The following is a 24,634-nucleotide window of genomic DNA, read 5'->3' as shown; positions in this document are numbered from 1 at the left end:
TTTTGGTATTACAGCTGGTCACTGACAACTCCCATGAAGACCTGAGAACAGCAGTAATAGCAGCAACTCTTCAAACACGGGTGATCTCCTAGCAACACACTAGATTAAAAGGCCCCCAATTCCCACTCCAGCTCTTACTCTCTATTATGCTGCTCTAGAGTGCCCAGACTCCACTCAAACCTCCCACTGAAATCTAGTGGGGTTTAAGGGCAGGCCTGCTGTGGTTACTCATTCTTCTCCATAACCCTTCTATTTGTAGCATCCCAAGAATCCAACATAAAACAAAGGATGAATTTTCTTTTTACACAAAAGCGACAACTTCAAAAGAACAAAAAACAAGGGGCATGAGGTGTTCAGGAAACATTAAATATTGTGTTAAATATTAAATACTGCCCATTTCATCCTAAAAATCCTCCTTTGGAAGCTAAAAGTATTCTCATTGTTTCTATGATTGACCTGACATGAGTTTCTTGAGCTGTTTAATCTAAGAAATTACTAGATGACATTCCCTTTAGGTTTTCTGTGACATAAAGATGACTACACTGTGAATGATAAAGTAACAGGTTGCTGGGTTTTGCTTCCAAACATTTAAAGGTTTAGCCACTAAGTTAGACATGAATAGAATGTTACTCCATTGAGCATTATTTATCCATCCGGCAAGCATTTACTAGTTATATAATGGGTACTTTTGGCATAGTGGATAGAGCACTGAACTTGGAGTCGAGATGACTCATTTTCTTGAGTTCAAATTTACTTTCCAGATACTTTCTAAATGTGTGACCCTGGAGAAGTCACTTACCTCTGTTTTCCTCAGTTCCTTATCTGTAAAATGAGTTACAAAAGGAAATGGGAAAACCACTCCAACATCCCTGCCAAGAAAACTCCAATAGGGACCCAAAGTGTTGGACATGACTGAAACAACTCAATAACAATTTTCCAGGCCCAGGGGATAAACAGACAAAAATGAAACAAACCTTACCCTTGAGAAGCTTACATTCTACTGGGAGAAAAACAATGCATACACCAAGAACTAATAGTGGAAAATGCCCTTTTGGATCAAAGGACCTAGGATCAAATCCCGTGTCTGTCACTACCTATGTAAATATTTCCAGGAGTTGACATGAACTATCTGTGCCCGACCTATGGTAGGGTTCCAAGTTCTTCTTAGTCTGATCAACCACAATCATATATACTGTAATTATTCTCTAACATGGTGATGTCATTTTGGTTTTTATCAATAACAAGGAGAGAGGAGTTAGGTAGATAGAGCAATGGTCTTGGAGTTAGGAGGACCTGAGTTCAAAATCAACCTTAGACAGGTAATATTTACTTAGCTGCATGACCTTGGGCAAGTCACTTAACCCCATTTCCTTGCCAAAAAAAAAAAAAAGGAAGACAACAAAGGACAAGAACCAACCAATTAAACAAACAAACAAACTTGGGTAAATCAAAGCTTTCGGGCTTCAATTGCTTTATCTGTAAAATAGCAGAGGTTCCAAGAGCTTACTAAGTACAAAGCTCTGGGAACTGGAAATTCCAAGCTGCAACTAGTCAATATAGCTCTGAATCTATGATTCTAAAAGTAATTTTAGAGAAGGACACAAGCAACTGGAAAGGGATCAAGATAGATCTTTTTGTTTTGTTTTGTTTTTGCAAGGCAATGGGGTTAAGTGACTTGCCCAAGGTCACAAGCTAATTAAGTGTCTGAGGCTGGATTTGAACTCAGGTACTCCTGACTCCAGGGCTGGTGCTCTATCCACCCTGCCACTAGAGGCCCCCAAGATAGGTCTTTTAAAAGGAGGAAGTGGAGGGAAGGAAATAGTTTTTTCCAAGCAGAGGACAGAATCTGTGCAAAATCATGGGGACTGGAAATGGAATGCCATTTAAGGGGAATACTACTTAGGCCAGTTTAACTGGAAGGGGGCATAATTGGAAGAATTACACAATCAGTTTAGAAAATAAGGTTGATCAATCCATAAATATTTATCCAGTGCCTACTTCATGCCAGGAATGTTACTAAATAGCAGAGGTAGAAAAAGAAGCAAAGTCCTTGCCCTCAAAGAGTTTACAATCCAATGGGAAAGACAACATGCAAACAAATATATGCAAAGTAGACTATATATAGGATAAATAGAAAGTAATTAACAGAGGGAAGGAAGGTACTCTGATTAAGAGGGGATTGGGGAAAGTTTCTTGTCAAATGGGATTTTAGTTGGGATTTAAAGGAAGCCAATCAGAGAGGTCAATAGTCCAGTCAGAAGAAGTAAAGGTTGATGTCAAGTTTTAAAGGACTTAAATACCAGAGGTACTTTCTATTTTATCCAGCGGCAAAATTAGACTACCCCATTGAGTTAGGATAGCAGTCTATAGCAATACACCTTAATCTGCTTCATTTACATTTAAGTAAGATGTAAAGTAATGGTAGTAACCCATTAATATATTTCACAGTTAGAGAAGCAAAAGGGCAGGAAATAAAATAAGAATCTAGAACTGAAAAGGACATTTTTCAACAAGTAACTGTTTATAGAACTTGACTTCTTGGCCTGGCTACTAGGCCCAGTCCATTCAAAGCCTCAGGATGTTAGTAAGTCAGGCCATGGAAAAGTGACACAGTGTTCCTATCCTTAAGAACATTTCAGTGGTCACTTATGAACACAGGGGCATATGGTTTAAAAAGGGTAAGGGAGGGGCGGCTAGGTGGCACAGTGGATAGAGCACCAGCCCTGGAGTCAGGAGTACCTGAGTTCAAATTTGGCCTCAGACACTTAATAATTACCTAGCTGTGTGGCCTTGGGCAAGCCACTTAACCCCATTGCCTTGCAAAAACTTTAAAAAAAGGGGGGGGGGGGTAAGGGAAGAGGCAAGGAAGCCAAGACTCCTCCATCTAAGCCATTCCAGTATCCCTCTTCTTCCATCTTCACCCAACTATAGACTAATGGGTTGTGCACCCATCTATTATCAGTCTAGTCAGATTAACAGTAAGAAAGGTAGGAGTAAAGATAACAGGGGCATCCAGAGGGCAATTTCAGTAGACTTTTGGAGCTGGGAAAAATTCCAGTACTAAAAGCACCTTAGCAAAACTCTAAATCACTAAGAAGAAGAAGAAAATGCCTTTGTGAAAAATATACACAGCCTTGGGTTTTTCTAAGTTAAACAAATTACAAAATAAAAGGCTTTAATGTCTCAACTTAATTATAAACACTCAACCAAATTGCCCTTTGTGGGCTATGTGATGATAAAATCATTATTCTCTTTCCCTGGAACAATAACAATAAACAAGTTAGAGTTCCCCAACTTCCCCACTGAGTCTGAGCCTTCCCAATGTAGAATGTTTGTTTGCTTCCCTCCCAAGGGATAAACACCCAAGACAATGACCCTCCCTAGTTTAGCATGCTAAGATCCAGAAGAGCTTTGTTAATTATGATGTCTGTTGTTCCCAACCTAACTCAATCCTCCATGGTACTGATTGTCTAGGCAGTGACCTCTCTGCACTTCCTCAAGTTACCGTATCTGTTTCCTTTCACTCTTCCGTATAGGTTCTAACCAATTCGGTTTTAAAATTCAAATTTTAATATTTAGCTTTGATATTTACACAGAATGAAAAGATTTTCAGAAACTTTCTTAGCAACTTTGGGATGTTCAAGCTGATTTATATCATGTCAGGCACAAGTGTTCTCAACACCTATTAAAGACACTTTCTACTAGATGCCTTAGGAAACTGGCTATTCTCCAAAAAAGAGTTCATTAAATTACACTGTAGATTGTTACAAAAGAAAAGGAACTATTTTAAGCAAACACCAAATAGACTGGAAAAAAGTTACTTCAATATAACTGACTGCAACAATTTTTAATTAATATGACTCAAATATCAACTAATATGAAAGTATAAAGTATAATCTTTTTCTAATAGTACATTAATTTTCAAAATATTACCTCTACATCACACAGCTCCTGACTACATCCAGTTGCTTGAAATATTTTTTGGTTCATCCTCTGTAATGTTTTTTCCCCACAAATCCAAAGTTAAATTCTAGTTGTAAAAGGTATGAAAATCAATTCGTTTCCTTTAAGAAAAACAAAACTGATGTCTAAACAAATATCATTACAGTAACTCAGTTCACACTCCCACACACCTGATTTGAACACAGGCATTACAAACAGAACTAAAAAATAGTAAAATGGAATGTGCATAGATTTTTTTTAATAAGTCTGCTTTTTCTTCTAGTGCAGTTTCATGAAATGTCTACTTTCCCACATTAATCTGATTTTCTTTTAATACCTGACTAAGTCCAGTATTCCACTAGCCAACACTCTATCACATCTACAAAATGGTAGCAAGAAATACAAAATGCATTCTATCAATACTCTTCCTTCAATTCTCCTACAAATCATCACAGTGATTTTTTTTATTATTTTGAGGAACTTACTCATTAAGATTTGCAGTCTGCTAAACTGCAGTATGCGTGCTAGAAATAGACTTGGGAAAAGTCTGATGGCTAAACTCTGCCCTCTGAATTGCATGTACATGCCACCCTCCCTGATAGGGCAATGAAGGTAAGAGATACAGCCAAAAGAAAGAATGTGGCCTTTGACAAACTGAAAATAAAACTGAAGAACTGCATAAGATAGACCCAAAATGGTGCAACTGAAAAACTAGTTGGTGACTATGTGCATGGAAATTTAAAGGATATATTGCATAACGGATTATTTGCATGTCGACCAAATTGATATGATAGACAGCAACAGCCCTTGAGGTAAAGTTTTGGAGAGATAGCACAACAATCTGCCAACAAAAAAGGATTTGCAAAGACAGATCTAATGATCCCATTGAAGCAATAAATAAGCAATGTTTGATAGGTTTTAAATATATGACAAATAATTAAAGAGATAAATTAAAGACTTTTAAAAGTTCATAATATGGTTTAGTAGACTGCACTAAGTATAGAAAATGCTTTCAAGGGTAAGCTTCCAAAATGCTCTCTCCAACAATAATACATTTTATATAACTTTTTTACCCTATCACACTTGTTTTGTAATATTCTGCTTTCATGAAAGTTTTTTAAAACATTCATCATTTACAGTCTCTGAAAACTAAAATTAAATTCAAAAGAATACAATAATTATTATAATAGCTCACCCTTAACTAAAGATAATTGGAGGTTTTTTTTACTCTTTCCACTCCCCAAAAAGAAATATTGTAATTTTTTTTTTACTTTTACAAAGCAATGGGGTTAAGTGACTTGCCCAAGGTCACACAACTAAGTAAATATCAGGTGTCTGAGGCTGGATTTGAACTTGAGTCCTCCTGACTATAGAGCCAGCTAACCACCAGCTAACCCATGATATTGTGATTTTTATTAAAAGATATCCATTGAGGCAGCTAGGTGGTACAGTGGATAGAGTACCAGCCCTGGAGTCAAGAGAATCTGAGTTCATATCTGACCTCAGATACTTTATTACCTAGTTGTGTGATCTTGACCAAATCACTTACCCCATTGTCTTGTAAAAACTAAGGGGGAAAAAAAGGATATCCATTGCACAGTATTGAATTTTTATTTAAAGTTCTTCTTAGTACTGATACACTTATTTTACCCTTTTTTCTTTAATGAGTATTAAGGACTAGAACCTTGTTAGGTAAAAGACTGTCACTCAGAAGACCTGATTCCTCATTGTGGGTTTGCCACCTACTCATTCATGAATTTACACATGCAGTACAATTCTTCCACTTTGGGGGTGGGGGAAAATCCTTAATATATGATCAGAAATCCTTTTTTTTTTTTTTTTAAGTAACGTCCAAATTCTCCACAATGTTCTTCTGGCACAAGATATTTGCTTTCCATGCACAAAACATTAAGAAGCCATGAGCAATGAGGTTTTTTTTCAGATTTCAGAAAATTGTCGTTGCTCTCTGTGGAGAGATTCCAGAACTAAGGTCAGTTTCCTGTCAAGCTGAGACAGTGACTATATCGTGGCAACATTCAGCAAGGCCAAAATAACTTGGAGAACAAGGGCATGCGGCCATGATGCCACTGCCACTGCCACACCCCTTAAACAGCTGATGGGAAAATCAACTATTGAATTACAGATGAAGAGGAGCAGGATTTCCCTGCTCTTAAGTAGAAAGGGAAGCCCATTCTCTCCCCTCCTGCAGAAGAGTGGATCTGAAACCCAGCATCAGCTGCACATCAGCTGTCTAGTGAGTGGAAAGGGGATGATGTGTGGGTAAGACCAATACACCAGTCCTGGCTGCCACCAATGTGGGTTACAGAATTCATTCATTCAGTAATTCATTCCAATTATTGATAGTCTTGTGCTAGTCATTATGTGATATACATAGAATGTATGACAGGGTACTCCACTAAACTTCGGAGTCACAGGTCCTGAATTTGACATCCTATTTCTGCCAGTATCTGTGTGACCTTGAGTAAGTCCTTTAATCTCTCTCTGGGTTTTTTTTACCTTCTATTTCATCTGTAAAATGAGAGGTTTGAACTGAGTAACCACTAAAGTGCTTTTGAGCTCTATGAGCCTATAACTTGACTTCAAGAAGCTTACAAACTTGCAAGAACACTTCATATTCCTTAGAAGTAACAATTAGGGTTGGAGGTGATGCAGTGGATACACAGCTAGGCTGATGTTAAGAGGATTCATCTTTGTGAGTTCAAATTTGGACTCAAATACTTGCTCACCCTGAGAAAATCACCTAACCCTGTTTACCTCAGTTTCCTCATCTGTAAAGTCAACTGGAAAAGGAAATTACAAACAGAGCTGGAGAAGGAAATAGCAAATCACTCTGGTATCTTTGTCAAGAAAATCCCAAATGTAATCATGGAAGAGTTAGACAGGAGTGAACTGAACAACAATGAAAGAAGGCAACATATAATTGAATACTGAATGGGGAGTGCAAAAATACTAAAACAACCAGTTCAGTGATGCTGGGAAATAAGCAAGGATTCCACAATTTTGCAGTCCTCAACTTTGCCTAAATATATATGTTGAGTATACATATCCTTGCTCTCTAGTATTTTTCTAGAATCAACTTATGCTTCATAGTTAGTGACTATTAGTGATGTTATTGAATCAGTTGGAGAGGACCATAAGGTCCCACCTTTGGAAGGATTTGGTTAATAGGGAGAAGGAAACAACAGTACTTTTCAGGCCATGCTGGCGATATTATTATATAACATATTTGTTAGGCTATATAGTTACATTTTAGCCTTAGAAGGGAATAGATTAAAAATATTCATAGTGAAGGGATGTGGCGTAGAGGAATATAGGAGAATAGGGGCAGTTGTGGCTGTGTTGGAAACAGACCCAATGGTTTCACTATAATTGTACAATGCTAAAAGTAATAATCGTCTTTTTTTATACGATATCACTTGATGCTAAATCTACAAAATGCTGGCCAGAAAAACAAAATACATGTCATTGACCTTTCTTCATCTCTCAAACAGATCATCATTAAATGTCTTTTATTATTTTGAAGAATTTACCAATTAAGATATTCACATAAACTATAAAAATACAGTGCTAGAAATAGACCTGGGAAAAGTTTAATGACCAAATTCTGCTCTCAAAATTGCAGGGGCATTCTGCCCCTTAACTAACTTCCCACAGGATGATGAAGGTAATAGATACTGCTACAGGAAGAATGTGGCCTTTGACAAACTGAAAAATAAAACTGAAACTGAAGAACTACGTAAGATAGGCCAAAAAAAATTGTAATTGAAATATAGTCTGTTGAATGGCTTCTTAAGGACAGGTTGAGACTTATTTTCCCACTCTGCCATTGATTGATCACACTTTCCCAGGATCAGGCAAGAGCTGCTCAGGATCAGGCTACATTCCTCCAAGGAAGCACTGAGACCCCCTTTGAAGACAACCATTTTACAGCTGTTACCTTGTCCTCTTGTTGTTCTTTTGCACACACTCTAGCTCATCTATCTCTTTCCAAAAATATGATGGCCAGAACTGAATACAATATTCCATAAAACATTTGACCAAAACTACATATAACAGAATCATAGAATAACCACTCTTGTACTGAATACTAGGTTTCTATTAAAGAAGCCTAGGGGCAGCTAGGTGGCATAGTGGATAAAGCACTGGCCTTGGAGTACCTGGGTTCAAATCCGATCTCAGCTTAATAATTACCTAACTGTGTGGCGTTGGGCAAGCTACTTAACCCCATTTGCCTTGCAAAAACCTAAATAAATAAAGAAGCCTAGGGTATAATTATGATGTAATAGGGAGGAATGCTGATTTGGAGTAATAGTTATAATGACAATTTTTTCAGGTTTGCAAAACACACACACACACACACAAAATTATATATATATATATATATATATGTATATATATATATATATACATATATATATATATATACATATATATATATATATGTATATTATCTCCTTTGGTCTTCAAAACAAACCAGTAAGGTAGGTATCATTATTATCTCCATCTTACAAATGACAAAACTGAGGCTGAAGAAGAACTTGCTCAGAGTAAGTTTTCAAGGCAGGGTTTGAGCTCAGGTCTTCCTGACTCTTGAATCCCAGTATTCCATCCTCAGAACCACCAAGCATAAGTTAAAAACCTGACTGATCTATTTATTATCTGGTGGCCTCAATCAATGAATTGAATCTCTCTAGGATCCTATTCCCTCAACCGCAAAATGAAGGGTCTTGACTAGATAAATTCTAAGGTTCTTTTCATCACTAATTCTGTTTTCCTAATGCTCTTTTTGAGCTTACAAAACAAAAACTCCTGTTTTCACAGGAATTACCTAGCCACATACCTCTAGCAATTCAATCCCTGTAAAACTGAATTTTTTAATTCAAGAATAAGAATTTACATTTGTACCTATTAAATTTTATCTCATTTGGTTTCTGTCCTTTGAGATCTTTAATGTAGCTAAATTCTATCATATACCATGTGAGTTGTGACTTCAAATCCTACCTCTCATGCGTATATATATTACACTAGACAAGTCACTCAACAGCTATCTGCCACAGCTTCCTCATCTGAAAAAATAAAAAGGTTCTAAATCTCTAAAATCCCTTCCAACTCTAAATTTATAATCCTATGATCCTCTAAGTCAGGTGTCATGGAAAGATTTGAAATGTATGGCAACTACACCTTCATCCAAAGTAATAAGAAAAAGGTTGATTATCAATGATACAAAAATGATTCCAGGCAAGAAATTCCTTCAAAGTCCAAATCTACACTGGTCATGGAGTCCAAATACAAAGGTTCTAATCTTGATTCTACTTATAATTTAACCTTTTTGTTAACTGATTCCCTGTTGGGGCAGCTAGGTGGATAGAACAGCAGCCTTGGAGTTAGAAGGACCTGAATGCAAATCAGACACTTAATAATTACTTAGCTGTGTTATCCTGGGCAAGTCATTTAACCCCATTGTCTTGCAAAAACCAAAAAAAAAAAAACCCACCAACTAAATTATTCGTTGTGTGTAAAATATGGGAGACTAAATGATTCCTGATTCTTACCAAGAAAATTATCTTATTTTTCTAGATTAACTAAGCTGATAGAAAGAATTAATTGAGGGGGGGTAGGGTTTAAAATAAACCATTTCTTCTCAATAAGTCATCTTTATAAAAAGATCTACTTAATTTATAGATTAAGAGGTCCAATCAAAGAGCATGCTGTAGTATATAATAATAGTTTATTTTTCTATTATATGAAGTTTTATAAAATACTTTAAACTCATTATCTGATTTATTGATTTGATTAATCAATAAACACACTTATTAATCCCCTTATAAATACTAAATCCATCCCCTTATAAATACTGTGCTAAACATAAGAGATATAAAGACAATTGGTCTTTATATCTGGACAAATGTTCCTTACCCTCAAGAAATTTTTGCTTTAAGAGAGTAAGAAACAATCCAGACATAAAAAATATATTATAAGCAAACTAGGAGATCAAAGAATAGTTCACCTGTCAGATTTATGGAAAGGGAAGCAGTTTATGACCAAGGAAGAGATAGAGAATATTATTAAAAACAAACTAGATAATTTTGATTACATTAAATCAAAAAGCTTTTGCACAGATAAAAACAATGTAAGAAAATCAAAAGAAATGTAGTAAATTGGGAAACAATTTTTACAACTAGTATTTCTGACAAAGGTCTCATTTCTAACATATATATATATATATATATATATATATAGAGAGAGAGAGAGAGAGAGAGAGAGAGAGAGAGAGAACTGAGTCAAATTTATATAAAAAAAACAAGCTATTTCCCAATTGACAAATGGTCAAAGGATATGCAAAGGCAAATTACAGAGGAGGAAATCAAAGCAAATCATAGTCAAATGAAATATTGCTCTAAATCTTTACTGATTAGAGAAATACAAATTAAAACATCTCTGAGGTACCACCTCACACCTCTCTGGCCAATATGACCAGAAAAGACAATGATCAATTTTAGAAAAGATGTGGGAAATCTGGGACACTAATGCATAGTTGGTGGAGCTGTGAACTCATCCAACCTTTCTGGAGAGCAATATGGCATTACACCCAAAGGGCAATAAAAATGTGCCTACCCTTTGATCCAGCAATACCACTACTGGGTCTACACCACGAAGAGATCATGAAAAAGGGTAAAAATATCACTTGTACAAAAATATTCATAGCAGCCCTGTTTGTGGTGGCAAAGAATTGGAAATCAAGTAAATGGCCTTCAATTGGGGAATGGCTTAGCAAACTGTTGTATAAGTACATTATGGAACACTATTGTTCTATTAAAAACCAGGAGGAATGGGAATTCAGAGAAGCCTGGAAGGATTTGCATGAACTGATGCTAAGCAAGATGAGAAGAATTGGAAGAACATTGTACAACATAACAGCAACATGGGGTTGATGATCAATCTTAATGGAGTTGCTCATTTCATTAGTACAACAATCAGGGACAATCTTGGGGTATCTGTGATGGAGAATACTATCTGTATCCAGAGAAAGAATTGTGGAGTTTGAACAAAAACCAAAGACTATTACCTTTAATTTAAAAAAATTATCTTATCATGTAATCTTGTTATTTCTTATATTTTGGTTTTTTTTCCTTAACTATATGATTTCTCTCTCAACACATTCAATTTTGATCAATGTATAGAATGGAAACAATGTAAAGACTATCAGACTGCCTTCTATGAGGGGTGGGGGGGAAGGGAAGTGAGATTAGGGGGAAAATCATAACATTCAAAAATAAATAAAATATGCACATGCAAAAAAAAGAGGGGGAAACAGTGTGGCATATGTAATTTTGAAAAGGGAGAACATGAACAGCTGGGGGTATTAGGAAAGTTTCATGTAGTAAGTTTGAGTTGGATCTAAAAGGAACTTGAGAGAGAGAGAGAGAGAGAGTTGAGGGAAAACTAGGTGGGACAACATGTATAAAGGCACAGAAATGGACATTGTGTATGCAGAATGACAAAATCAGTATGACTGAACCATAGAGTACATGGATTGGAACAATATGTAAGAAGACTAGAAAGGTATGAAGGGGCCAAGTTGTAAAAAACTTTAAATACCAAATAGAGGGGTAATAGGAAAATAGGGAACCAATAGAGTTCAGTAGAGGGAGGGAGGTGTGAGAGAAAGAAGTGGTTAAAAAAAGGTAAATGGAATGTGGTCAGACCTGAGTTTTAGAAAATTTCACTTTTGTGTTTTTGTGAAGAATGGATTGGAATAAAGAGAAGATTGAGGAAATGAAGGAAAAAATACAACTCTATCACAGAAGTCTGAACAAATAATAGTGATTAAAGACTTGAATTAGGATGGTGATTGTATGAGTAAAGAGAAGAAATGTGCAAGAGATATTGTAAAAATAGAAAACTTCAAGATTTGGTAACCAATTGTCCATGTAGGGTGAAGGAAAACAAAGATGACTCCATGCTTTTAAATCTAGGTTACCAGAAGGACATGATTCCCTCAAATAAGGAAGAAGAGTGGGTTTGGGAGAAAGATAATGAATTTTATACAGGAAAGATAAGGAGATATAGACAAGACATCTAATAAAAAAAATCTAGTATGGCAATTCATGATGAGATCTTGGGAGACTACTTATTAATTCCATTTTGCAGATGATCAAGAAAGAAGACACTGAATTTGGGTCAAAAAGCCTAGGCCTGTGTGACACTAGGCTAGTTGCTTCAACTCTCTTGAAGTCAAGTGGAGGATGGACCTAGATGATCTTTGAGGTTACTTCTACTGTAAAATCCTATGATCTAATGAACATAGCAGGACTAGCTGAAGGTTTTGACCATGAGACCTGATAGTTGTTAACTTTAGAAATTAGAGTGGTAATTGAGAAAAGAGTATAATAGCATCAAAGTAGGAATACCTTGAACAACTCTGATCCCCGTTAAGTTATGGAACCTTGAAAACACACATAATTACCCAACCTGTTTAGTATTACTGAAGTTTTGAGGAAAATTATAGTGGAAAAAAGTTTGTATATGTGTATATGTGCATGCATGCATGCATAGTACTATACTTCTGCATATATTTAAACATTTTTAACTACATTCAACTACATGTGTAAGGATAAGTACATTCTTCAAGTTTATCTATGGCACTAAGAGATCAACAAATCAATTTAATTCAAACTACCAATCAGGTATAAAACCAATATATGATTTTTTTCACTTAAATGACCATGACTAAATTATAAACAAATAAACCAGAGATTTTAAGATAGTAAAAATAATTGCAGGAAAATGAGATTGATTAGACCTAAGATCTACAAATGATAATATATACACTATTCAGGATATCTACAAAGTCATGGGCACTTTATATGGTGTATGTCAAGGAAAAGGCTTTCATTTTTTAAAAAAGATTCTGTTTTCAAGTATAAACAATAAGAAGTACTAATGAATAGGCATTTTTCACCAAAGGAAAGAAGTTAGAGATGGAACCAAAATTGGGATATTTGAATAGCTGCTAAAGATATGTTAATGAACTGAAAATGGACTTTATGGTGAAATGGAAAATTTTACTAATGAAACACATTTATTCAAAAACTAAGAAGATTAAAAAGAACCCCTGAAGGAATTTAAAAACCAGACTAGTGAGTAAGGTTGAGGGTAGCCTAAATTCAAAGCAAGTAAATGAAAAACTACTCCTCAACAGTAATTTATTGGACTCTTAGGACTGGTCTAAGGAGCCTTCAATATCCCTTCCTCATAGCTTTCTATCTCCTCCAGCTCCATTCTCCTTCCTATTGATCTCATAGATTTTGGGTTCAGTGACCGGGAAGGAGGATGAAAAGCAAACTAAACAGCGAAGGAGTTCAGTGATGGAGTTGATAATGAGGAGCAGACAATGTCTCACTAGTTGGATTAGTTAACATCAACAACAACAACAAAAGAACAAGATTTTATACTAAAGAAAGGGGTAGAAGATGACATGGAAAATATTATAGTCCATTATATTAAATTGAGGGTCTCTTCTTGCCAAGAATACTGCATTTAGTTTTTCATCACCTCATTTCAAAAACTACAAGCTGGGAGAATCTTTTTAAAAAGTCAACAGAAAGGGGTAGATGGAGTTAAAAAGTGTTAGGCATGCTGCTTGTAGTTTGGAAAGAAGACTAAATAAAGAATCGAATAGGTAGACAAAGAGAAAACTTAGTTTTCACCAGTTACACTCTAATTTCTTATTTAGAGTAACAGTTGATTTACCTTGTTAATTGGCCTATCTCACAAAAAATCAGAGATAGCTTCTCATAAGAATCTCTGCTCTCTAAAATTATATTTTGTGTGTCATCTTTCATTTTGCTTGGTCCAAACTGATGTGACAAAAAAAATACCCTCAATTAATGGAATGGACAAGGAAGGATTAGATTTTGTAACTTAATTTACAACACTAAATCTTGTTGGTACACTTGGGAAATGATTAAAAACGAGTGACAAAAAAACTTGATGGCCTCTATAATTACTATATAGTTTGGGTGAAAGTACAGAAGTTATACTTTGGTTCACTGTCAATTCATGAGTTGAGTAGAAATGTGTGGGAAAACCTTTCCCATCATAAAGCACTGTTCAAGGGAGCCAGTGCATTCTGGGTTTTCATGCCTTCCTCAGTTCCCTCTGGCAGAAGCCACTGACCATCTGTTTGAGTGTGGCAATCTCCTTCGCTCTATGGGACATGTCCTTTTGGGTAAGTAAAATAAAAGCCAGTCTTACATTGTGAAAACATGATTTTTAAGGCATTATATACTGATTCTCCAAACACAAGACAGGTAATTGTCTCAAGACTGAAATCCTCAGCAAGATCATAAATGCCCACTGCTTTTGTTTATTTGTTTTAAAAAACACCTTAAATGTAAAAGTTCAACATAGACTTATATATCTTCCTACCCCCACCCCTAATTAATCATTAAACTGAATTTATCGTCCATCATTCTTGTAGGCAGTCTCCTTGGCTCAAGAATCTGGGACGTCTACTCTTTCCCAGGCCTCCAAGTCCCAAGAGATTGGGATTTTGTTGAGACTGTCTCCTCACATCAACAGTGGCCCAGAGGGGGGTAAAGAGGGAAATTGGGAAAAGGCAGAGACAGAAAGAAAGCTTGGTCCTTTGATGAACGAGATAAGAAATAAGACAGGCTCCTCATGCAGCCAACGGTGGGAGGGGCGGCTCCTAGGGGAGTCCCATCCACAAATGTAAACTGGCCCTTTCCCTCCCCCCTTCTAAATCAAGTAATGGGGACTTCTTTTCCCCATCCCATCCCACTCCCAAGCCCAGAAAAGTCCAGTTCCAGGAACTCTCTTCCATGTTCTGACAGGTGGAAAGAAAAGACAAAGAATAGCAGAAGTGAAAAAGAAAATCTAGAGTCCCATCATTCGCACGCGGCAGCCCGGTCGCACGCAGAGGTCTCCGCTCCGCAAATGTCAGGCTTCCAGGAGTTCTCGCCCCAGTGCCGAGGCGCTTTGCTAGTCAGCCCGCACTCGGTTGCTGCACCAGAGCCTCCCGCTGCTGCTCCCTCCTGGAGCGCTTGTCACCAGAGGGCCATTTAGTGTAAGGGAGGGGGAAGAAGGAGATACACGCAAAAAGGGGGACTTCTCTGCGTCTGGCCCCTCAAACCAGGAAATGCAAAGGCTGTCTCACGCTCCCCCTAAACACCTATCCTGCAGTGACCCGCCAGCGTCAAGCTGATGTAACACCTCCCCCAACACACACACACACACACACACACACACACACACACACACACACACACACGACCAAATGTCTCTGCTTCAGCCTAGAAGCTGGGCCATGACAGATCTGGAGTCAGGCCAGGCCAGGCCAGGCCAGACCTGACAAGACCCAAATCACCCCCTCATACTCCCGCCCCCCCCATCCCTCATATCCCCGGAATTCCACTGCACCCCAGTACGTTTTGCTCCCCAGGGAAAAAAAAAACCTTCCCAGTCTCGGCTCCCCAACCCCCTCCCCAGAAGGAGGGCAACAAAAAGCGGGGAAGAAGGGACAGGGCATCAGGAGATGGGGGTGGGGAAGGGCGGAGAGTGAGAAATGACAGATGAGAGTCTGGCTTCACCCACCTTTGCCTGCCCCGGAGGTGCCCTCGTCGGCCTGGTTAAACTCGAAAAGGAAATCAAAGTCAAACTCCTGGTCTTCTTCCAGACCGGTCATGTCTGAATCTCTAGGGGAGAGAGACACCGCCTCCTCTTCTCTCTCCCGCCTCCCCTCTCACTCTCTTTTCCTAAAGTTTGCGGTGCTGTTGGGGATTGCTCGGGGCGGGGGAGGAAGCGAGAGGGTCTTATTGGCCTTCTGTGCTCCTCTCTGGCGGAGCCGCCCGAGGACCCCGACTAGCCCGGAGGAGACGCCTCCTGGACGACCACAAGAGCAAAGGGGAAGAAGGTGGAGTTGGAGCAGAGGAACAGGAGTGGGGGAAGCAACTTTCTTCTGGCCCCCAACTCGGAGACAGTCCTCTCCCTTTCTAAAACTCTGGCTGCTTCTCAGTCCCAGAGACACCTGCTGATCCTGCGAGGAGAGAGGGAGAGGGAGAGAAAGCCTTCGGCTCCGCTCTGCGGTCCCCAGCAAAGAAGGGGCGCCGGCCCAGGCAAAGTCAGACTGGAGCAAGGAAGTTTCCCTCCGGGCCAGTTCCAGTTCACCCTCTCTCTGCTGCTCTGTTCTCTCTCTCTCTCTCTCTCTCTCTCTCTCTCTCTCTCTCTCTCTCTCTCTCTCTCTCTCTCTCTCCCACCCCCGCCTGTTCTTAGCAAAGTGGGTGTAATTCAATCGCTCAGAGCTGAAGGACCAGGTAGAGAGAGCTGAGCTCCGCTGGGCGGCTGCTAACGCCTCTGCTGCAGGCGTCCTCTTGGGCTGTAATGTGACTCTCACCCCGCACCGCTCGCTCTATCTCCCTCCCTTCTCTTCCCTCCCTCTCTCTCCCTCTGTTGATGTTTCCGGGTTTATATAAACAAGCTGCTCTGCCGTCCACCCGGCTTCCTTGTTTTAAAATAAACTCTCTACGTAAGTTAAAGCAAAAGCCCTTTTATTTTTTTTCCCTTGCTATCTTTTGACGCGGCTGGCCTCCCCCTTCCCCACAGTGAACACCGAATAGGTTAGTGAGGAGGGAGTCCGCTGTTTGCTGTCTTTGTGTGTTTGTGTGTGTGTGTGTGTGTGTGTGTGTGTGTGTGTGTTCATCTTCCCTGTCCCCTCACGGTCTTTCCAAACTTCTGAATTTCAAAGATAACTGCATGACTTCGATTAGAGTCCTACACACACACACACACACACACACACAGAGACAAATCGTTTCCTCCCCAAAAGATAAACTCATGCCCTGAAACTTTAGGCTCCTTTTAGACCTACTGTGACCCATCACTCCATCATTCTCCTTTGGATCCCCTTTCACTCTATTCCTTTCCTCTTAATTGTTTTAGTTTAAAGAGAGGGACTGATAAAACTAAGGAAAATCTCTGGACCAATACTAACATATGACTGATCTTTATTAGCTACAAATCATGATGCTTGGGAGTTAGAAGGGAATCCTAGAGGAAGACGAGTCCTATATATCCCTAGTCATCTTGACATATAACCTTTTCCTCCTGGACTAAGTTATTCTAATGCAGTCCAGTACTCTCCCCCCCAATAATCCAAGTGGCATCATTTACCAATTTGTAAACTAATTAAATCAGAAGGGGAAAAGATGATGATATGATTGAAAGAGCTTCTGGAGGCCAATGCATGTTTGGGTTATAATCTGTTTTGCTAACATTTCATTTTGTTTCTAAACAAACCCATAACAGAATGTGCTTCAAAATACTGAATTAGCCTGGGGGATGATACTGATGAGAATGATGATGAGGATCTAACTGATCCCAAACTATCTAGCTGCATGATCTATCTGATGCCTAAACTAATTCATCAAAACCAAGGAGTTGCAAAAATAGATCCATTTGTACCTGTGTGAAAATTGGTGTTGGGATCACTGAAGAATTTAGTTTAGTTTCTCTAAAGTGAAACCACCAAAAAAAAAAGGATTTTTCCTACTCTCTTTAAAGAGACCTAACCCCATGGCTACTAAAGATCATTCTTAAAATCCAGAGTTTTGAAAAGTCAGTAGTATGAATTTTAATTTACCTGGTTTCCTTGGAGTAAGTTTACTTAGATCACTAGCTAGCTCTGGAATCTACTACATGCAAATACTTTCAATGGCCCAGAAACCAGATCTAAGCTGAACTTGCAGATCTCCCAGAGTTTAAGGCTGGATTTCAAAAGAATACTTTTTTTCCAAGTAGTTATGGAAGATCCTTGCAACTCAGAATCATAAACTTAGGGAATACCATTTTCCAGGCCCCATGGTTAAAGGAATTATCAGGAAGTGCCAGGAAAATCTAGCTTTTTCCATGAGAATGGATTATGTATTTTCTCTTTTTTTTCTCTTCATAATTAAGTACTGTATTGCTTACAAATTGTTTATTAAGCTTTACACAAGGCTGGCACACATCTGCCCTTGGTTTTGCTTCTGGCATTTTACTTACAGGCTGATGTTTAACTTGTGGTAACCATTGACTTGTGTTAGCATTATTCGGACCATTCCCCTTCTTTAAAAAATAAAAGCAAGTGACCCATTCTTTCTTTTCAGTGATAACTCCAAAGTTTGAAAAGATTTTTTTCTGTCTATGTGTATCTTTGTGAGGTATCCTACTGGCAAGCAATTCTGTGAAATTCTTTGTAGAACGCTTTGTAGTATTTTTTTTCCTTTTTAATCTTTCTTTGCTCCCAGCTGTTGTTCTAACTTTCAGGACTGAATCACCAGTATATGTTAAGGCCTTGGCACCTAGTTAAAACCACCATCTGGAATAGCAGGAGAATGAAAGATCACGGAGGTCAATTGATAGTGAAGAGGGTCTGAGACACACAAAAGAAAGAACAGGGACAGTGTAAGGGTATCATGTGCCACTCTAAAGGCTAATAAAAATGAACCGCACTTTTAACACTGGGGACTCATTGACCCTGCCATTTGGTGAGAGCACCAAAAAAAAAAAAAAAAAACAGGATACTTCCCAGATGTTTTCCTTCAGTGATCCTCAACTGCTGATTTTCTCCAGTGATAAACTTCATTCTAGTCTGGTCTGATTTATTCTCTACTAACAATCCCCAGTTAATGATATGTGGTGGTGAGTTTGGTGGGGGGTTTTATTGTTGTTTGGAGGCTCTTTTAAAACAGGGTCTAATTTTTTTTTGAAAATCCCATTTTTGTTTTTAGAATACACACACACACACACACACACACACACACACACGCACACGCACTCGTGCGCACGCAAACACACACACTTTAACTTCAAAAGTCCTCAACATCTCTTTGTGCTATGACCACTAAAGCCATGTCCAGAGCTTTTTCAGAGATGATAAACTTACCTACCTCCTTCCACACCCATGGGTTACTATCTGATTTCATCACTCCCTAACTTACAGGAAAACAAGAATGCTTATTTTCTCAGTACCCAAATACACTAACTTCGAATCTAATTTCACCTCCCTATACAATGGAAAAATAGAAAAATATGGAGTTAGACTGGAAAAATACCTTCTCTTTATTCTTTACCATATTCCAGTCTAGTTACCACATGGGCACTGCATCTTCCAAATGGTTCCGAGTGATTTGGCTGGGGTTTGATTTGCCCATTCAGCAGATATTAGTGTCTCCACTGAAATGTTTAGTTTGGCCCACTTCCTTGATGAAGCTATGTGATGTTAATAGGATATAAAGCTCAAGTGTTGGGCTGTGATAAGGCTAGGTGCAAGCCCATGCCATTTACTAATGTGGGTTAGAAAACAAATCCATTAAGTTAAGTGGTAGGAGAACACAGAAAGCTTTGTTCAGTTTAGATCTTTAGAACCCTTGGGGTGTTCTGTGGGCTGGAGAAACTTCTAAAAGGGTAAGTACCTGCAGTTCTCCATATTCCCCCATACTTTGAAAATCAGCCACAACTTTCAGGAACAACAGTTTTTTAATGAGCTTCAACCCAGATGCTTCTAGACTTTGGGAGATGCCAAAGAATCATTGAGATACTCTGTGACCATCTGATGTTTTAATCACTCTTTCCATCAGAAATGAGTAATGGAATAGTCTCTCAATTTTATACTAAGACAAAAAGTAATATATTTTCTTCATCCAGAATCATCAGGCAGTGGCAGACCTTAATTTACAAGCAGCAATTCACTCCTTGAAGAGTTTGCCTATGTATTTACAAGATTAGAGCATACTTTCTGGTTGGCCTATTTTATTCAAACTAATTACTGAAGATAGCTTGTGGTGTTTTGTTAGAGGTTTATAAAATTGTATTCTTTACTAAAAAATTATAAAAATTTCTTTTCAAAACTGACTTTCCTTATGAAAGATGTTTCCTTGTTAGAGGATGGAAGATTGAAAGTTTGTTTTGAGCAAAGTGAAACCTAGACTGTATTATAGCTAGATTATGTCCAACGTCTTTAAGAACTAGGTAGGAAGCACTTTCAAACAGATGTGTTAAAAACTTTCCTACTGACAAAACCCCATCTTGAATGTTTTTAGAAGACTATTATAAAAGAGCAGAAAATGTGAGCAAGCCCTAGAAAATACGGTTCCACAAACACCAAAAAAAAAATTGATCAATAATGGTTATGTGGAGTCAGATATAATTATAGTTATATAGAGTCCTTCATTTAAAATTGGAAGTAATAGGATAATTTCAAAGCTAAGTGGTCTTTAAAGTTGGTAAACTGATGTAATGCACAGTAGTAAATCATACTTGAAAATAACAAAATTAAAGCATTTAACTTATACTCCTAGTCACTCGGATTTGGCCCTTGGGATAAAGAGAAACTATCAATCATTTGGCAAGAAAGACTTGCTTTTTAAAAACAATTTAAGAAAAATATGGCTGTTGTATTTAAGTGGTTTAGAAATTGATAAGTAATTGAGGCTTTATACTATCAATTAACATATCAAAAGTATAATATTTAACATCTGTTATTAGAATGTTTTCAAACTTATTCTGAAAACTACTCTGGGCAGGATCCTTTTTCCTTTTGGGGAGGGGGGGAGAGAAGAGGCGGATTTGGAGTGGAACAAGTAAGCTGTGGCCAAAATCTTGAGCACCGAAGTTATGAATTACAATTCAAAAGTACAAATTCAAAAGAATTCTATAATTAATTTAACCTAATTAGTGGTTACTTTCCAGGTGTCAATGCCAACCACTTAAAAGGTTTGCCGGTGATTTTCCCCACACTAATAAAGAGCATAAATGTATTTTGCTGACACTTTTCAAACTATTTTGCAACATTTTCTGAAATGGTTTTCTAATTTTTGTAAGAATAAAGTGATTTTAATAAGAGAGTAACAGGTTTTCATATTTCACCACGTCACTTGAGCCAGATGTGCTATTGTCACTCAAATTTAGTGTCTTAACTGGATACAACAAGCTACATTCAATTTGCAAAGTGCAACTTGTCAACATTCATACAAAACACAGACAGAGAAAGGCAACAGTATCGTAATTTTAAGGATTCTGTTTGTTCTAAACCAAGAATTCCAAGGGTGGCCTCTCCTTTCTCAAAGAATCAACATTTCATCCTAAAGTAAAAGGCATTGTTGTGTTTTGATGGTTCTAACAGCACCACACACACACACACACACACACACACACACACACACACACACACACACACACACACACAAACAGAAATGCAAGTACCACTATCGCATTTTTTTCCTGAGTTTTCTACAGTCTTAGTCCAATTTAAGCATCCAGAAGTGAAGGCCAAGTTCGTGCAGTCAGCCCAAGAGGAAGAGGAGACACCTATTGGCAAGAAGTCGCATTCAAAATCAAGGCTGCTTTGGGGAAACACCAGGGGGACACCGCTTCCCAATCACTGCAGCCAGCCAGCGCCTGCAGCTCCGTCAAAGTCCGCGCGCCTCCTTCTCCAGCCTCAGTGAGCCCGGGATGCCCCTAGCCTTCACGCCACAGTGATCTCTATCCTCCTACCCATCACCTACCCATCTACCCTGGGCGATCCCCCCACCCCTAGGCTAGACCCCTGAATGCTCTGTACTCCCCTACCCCGCCCTCCAAAGCTTCAGACTGCCGACCCGACCCGAGGAGAATCGGCAAAGTTATCCACACCAGATAAAGAATAGGAAAATAGGAACTGGGGGGGGGGGGGGGTGCGGGGTGCGAGGGAGAGAGAGAGAGAGAGAGAGAGAGAGAGAGAGAGAGAGAGAGAGAGAGAGAGACAGAAACCGATGAGTTTACCTTCTTCAGCTGATTTCATTGTGGTGGCAGCCGCGGTGAAAGGGCAAGAGGGGGACTGCAAATCCACCAAAGTTTCTCTCCCGCAAGCTGAAGCCGGAGGTCCAAATGGAAACTTGGAAGACACCGGAAAGCTGGTGCTTGGCATCCACTCGGCAGCGGTGTGAGGAGGTGGTGAGTCTCCAATCTCTCTCTCTCTCTCTCTCTCTCTCTCTCTCTCTCTCTCTCTCTCTCTCTCTCTCTCTCTCTCTCTCTCTCTCCTGGATATCTCTCTCTCTGAGTTCCCTTCCCTCCCGCCCGCCCGCTCACCCTCCCGCGGACTCTTTTCTCCTCCTGCGGGTCCCCTTTTCCCCAGTGCTTCTCTCTCTCACTTTCCCTTTCTGCCCTTTACCCCGCGCTCCCCCAAACTGTCTGCTTTTTTTCCCCACTCTCTTTTTTCCCTTCTGTAATATAGGGAACAACTGGAGTTTGTGACTTCCAAGTGGAAACTCAAACGCTTTCCACCTACGGAAAAGGGGGAAAAAACCCCTTAAGCTAATAGCAGCTTTCCCCAGTGAAATGGCATTGAGGTGCGTGTATGTGCGCTCCTGGGTTGTTAAGAGCACGAACTAGCGCTGCTTGCTGCCGCCGCCGTCGCCGCTGCTGCTGCTGCTGCTGCAGTCCTGATTAAGAGAGGGAGGGGGGGAGAGAGCACTTGGGAAGTTTATTCTTCTCTCTCTCTCCCTCTCTCTTGTCTCTCTCTCTCTTCTTTCTCCTTCTTTCCTATTCCTTCTCTCTCTCTCTCTCTCTCTCTCTCTCTCTCTCTCTCTCTCTCTCTCTCCCCAGTCTCTCTCTCCGTCTCTCCCTCTCTTCTCTGTCTTATTCAGTGGTGTTTATTTTGCTCAGTGAGTTTGAAGAGTCTCTAAGTCTCTCTCTGACGCAGGGCAGCTCTCTCTCACTGCTGCCTTTTTAAAGCTGGAAAACACCCTCCCCGCCTCCTCTCCTCACACCCCCTCCCCTCCCCGTGACATCACAATCTTGCCAGCTCCCCTCTTCGGCAGCAGTCTGTGAGGAGCCAGCAGGAGGCAAGAAAAGTCTCCGATACAAGAAGAAAAGTACTAGGAGCCGTCGTCCTCCTCTTCCTCCTACTCCACCGCTCCCCTTCCCCAGGCACCCCCTCCCCCCCGCCACTGCCACCCTAGCCTGCTGCTGCTGCTGCCGCTGCTGCCGCTGCTGCCGCTGCCGCTGCTGCTGCTTGGGTCCTGCGGCGGCTTCACAAAGTCACATTTCTAATAAGCGCATAAATTAGCAAACTAATTAAAATCTTGAAAGTCTCTCTGTGTACATATGAGTTTATATAAGCAACGCACTTATTTAATGAAAGAAGAAGGAGGGAGGGGTGATGGGGAGGAGGATGGTTTTGCAAAGAGAGCCTTGCATGCTGAAGTCATTATGTAAAATAGCAGGCTTCCCCCACTGGAAATTTGGAAAAGAGCTTCAACTGGCAGGCAATAGAAAGGAAAATCCCATTCCGTTAAATTACTAACAGACTTGATGGATTTGATTTCAATCGCTGAGATTTATTATTATTATTATCATTATTATTATTATTTATGATGATGTAAATATCTCAGCAACAGTTTGCCCAATTGGTCGCACTGCCCAGTAGTAAAGAGTGTAGGAGGAATCTGCCCAAGTTTTCAAGCTACCTCTTCTTTCTACCCACCCCCATCCCTGTCTTGTGACCCAACCCTAGCCCATATAGGGCAGAGTGGTATTTTACAAGAGAAACTGTGGAGATTTTAAATATGTGTATAGCCTGCCTGGGGGTAGGGGTGGAGGGATAGGAAAGAGGAGAGAGAGAGAGAGAGAGAGAGAGAGAGAGAGAGAGAGAGAGAGAGAGAGAGAGAGAGAGAGATTTCATTTCCCTCAAAACTTCTGCTAATTCAATTCCTTCTGACTTCTATGCTTCTCTTCCTCCAACCCTTCTCCATCTCCCCAGGCTCAGTTCAGCTGGCAAAAACGGGACCATATTTTCTTGTTGGAGTTGGATAGAAGGAATTGGAGTGTTAGGGCGGTTAAAATGTCTGGTGTATAAAAAAATCATAAATCTATTGCACGACACCCTTATGTGGTTTAAAATAAACCCAACACAAGCAAAAGTCTGTCTGCTGCTGCTGGGGAATTGGAGGCCAGTACTGATTCCTGGGGGCAGTTATTGTACTCCATAATTACTGAAAATATTCCACATCCAACCAACACTGACTAGGAAAGAGGAAGAAGTGTTTTCTCCAGAGCTTTAAATTTACCAAATGAATAATGAGTTGTACACTGTAATACAGGTACATCAACGTTTTGTTTTTCACCCTTTCAAACATAAAAATAATATTGTTTAGTTTAAGTCATTATTCCAATATCAATTAGTTACAGGGGAAAAAGTTAGGAAAATCTAAAATTCTTTATTTCAATAATATGCATCATGTTTGCAAATTATCAACTGTATAACATCTTTTCTGTCCTTGGGGTGCTACTATATTGATTTTTTTTATTTGTGGGTTGTATACAATTTAAAACTTAATGAATATATTCACATTCTATATAAATATCATTCCCCCTCCAATGAAGAGTAGTTTGCATAGGATTCTGTCCCTGAACTCTTCATCTGCGGCAGAATAGCCCCTGGAAAGATTTGACGCCTGCAGGAGGCAGGCAAATTCGTAAGGTGGTCAAATGAAACCAACCGCTAGGGGGCAGCAGGGCAGCAAAACCTTCTTACTATCCTACCCTGAACATTAAACTCCAATGGGATTTTGTGCTATTTGTCAGTTAAGTCTTAGTGGAAGCAGAGTGATTTGAATGATTTTGCATGGAGAGT

At 39.3% G+C, this 24,634-nt stretch overlaps 1 protein-coding gene across 5 annotated transcripts in view; it reads right to left on the bottom strand.

The window, feature by feature from the left end:
- Positions 1-22,055, bottom strand: part of NFATC1 (nuclear factor of activated T cells 1) — a 222,778-nt gene extending 200,723 nt beyond the window's left edge. For 4 of the 5 annotated variants that reach the window (XM_074204099.1, XM_074204097.1, XM_074204095.1 and 1 more), the window contains exon 1: positions 21,784-22,055. In XM_074204099.1, the coding sequence (XP_074060200.1) occupies positions 21,784-21,928 (145 nt within the window). In that variant the 5' untranslated portion in view covers positions 21,929-22,055. Of the gene's footprint in view, positions 1-15,579; positions 16,419-21,783 lie in introns of those variants that run through there. The other variant, XM_074204096.1, reaches the window with a different exon arrangement.
- Between the last annotated feature and the right edge of the window lie 2,579 nt (positions 22,056-24,634).

The sequence above is a fragment of the Macrotis lagotis genome, chromosome X (assembly GCF_037893015.1).
Source record: "Macrotis lagotis isolate mMagLag1 chromosome X, bilby.v1.9.chrom.fasta, whole genome shotgun sequence".
NCBI lineage: Eukaryota > Metazoa > Chordata > Mammalia > Peramelemorphia > Peramelidae > Macrotis > Macrotis lagotis.
Note: the sequence above shows the minus strand (reverse complement) of the source record. Positions and strands in the feature narration are given on the sequence as shown.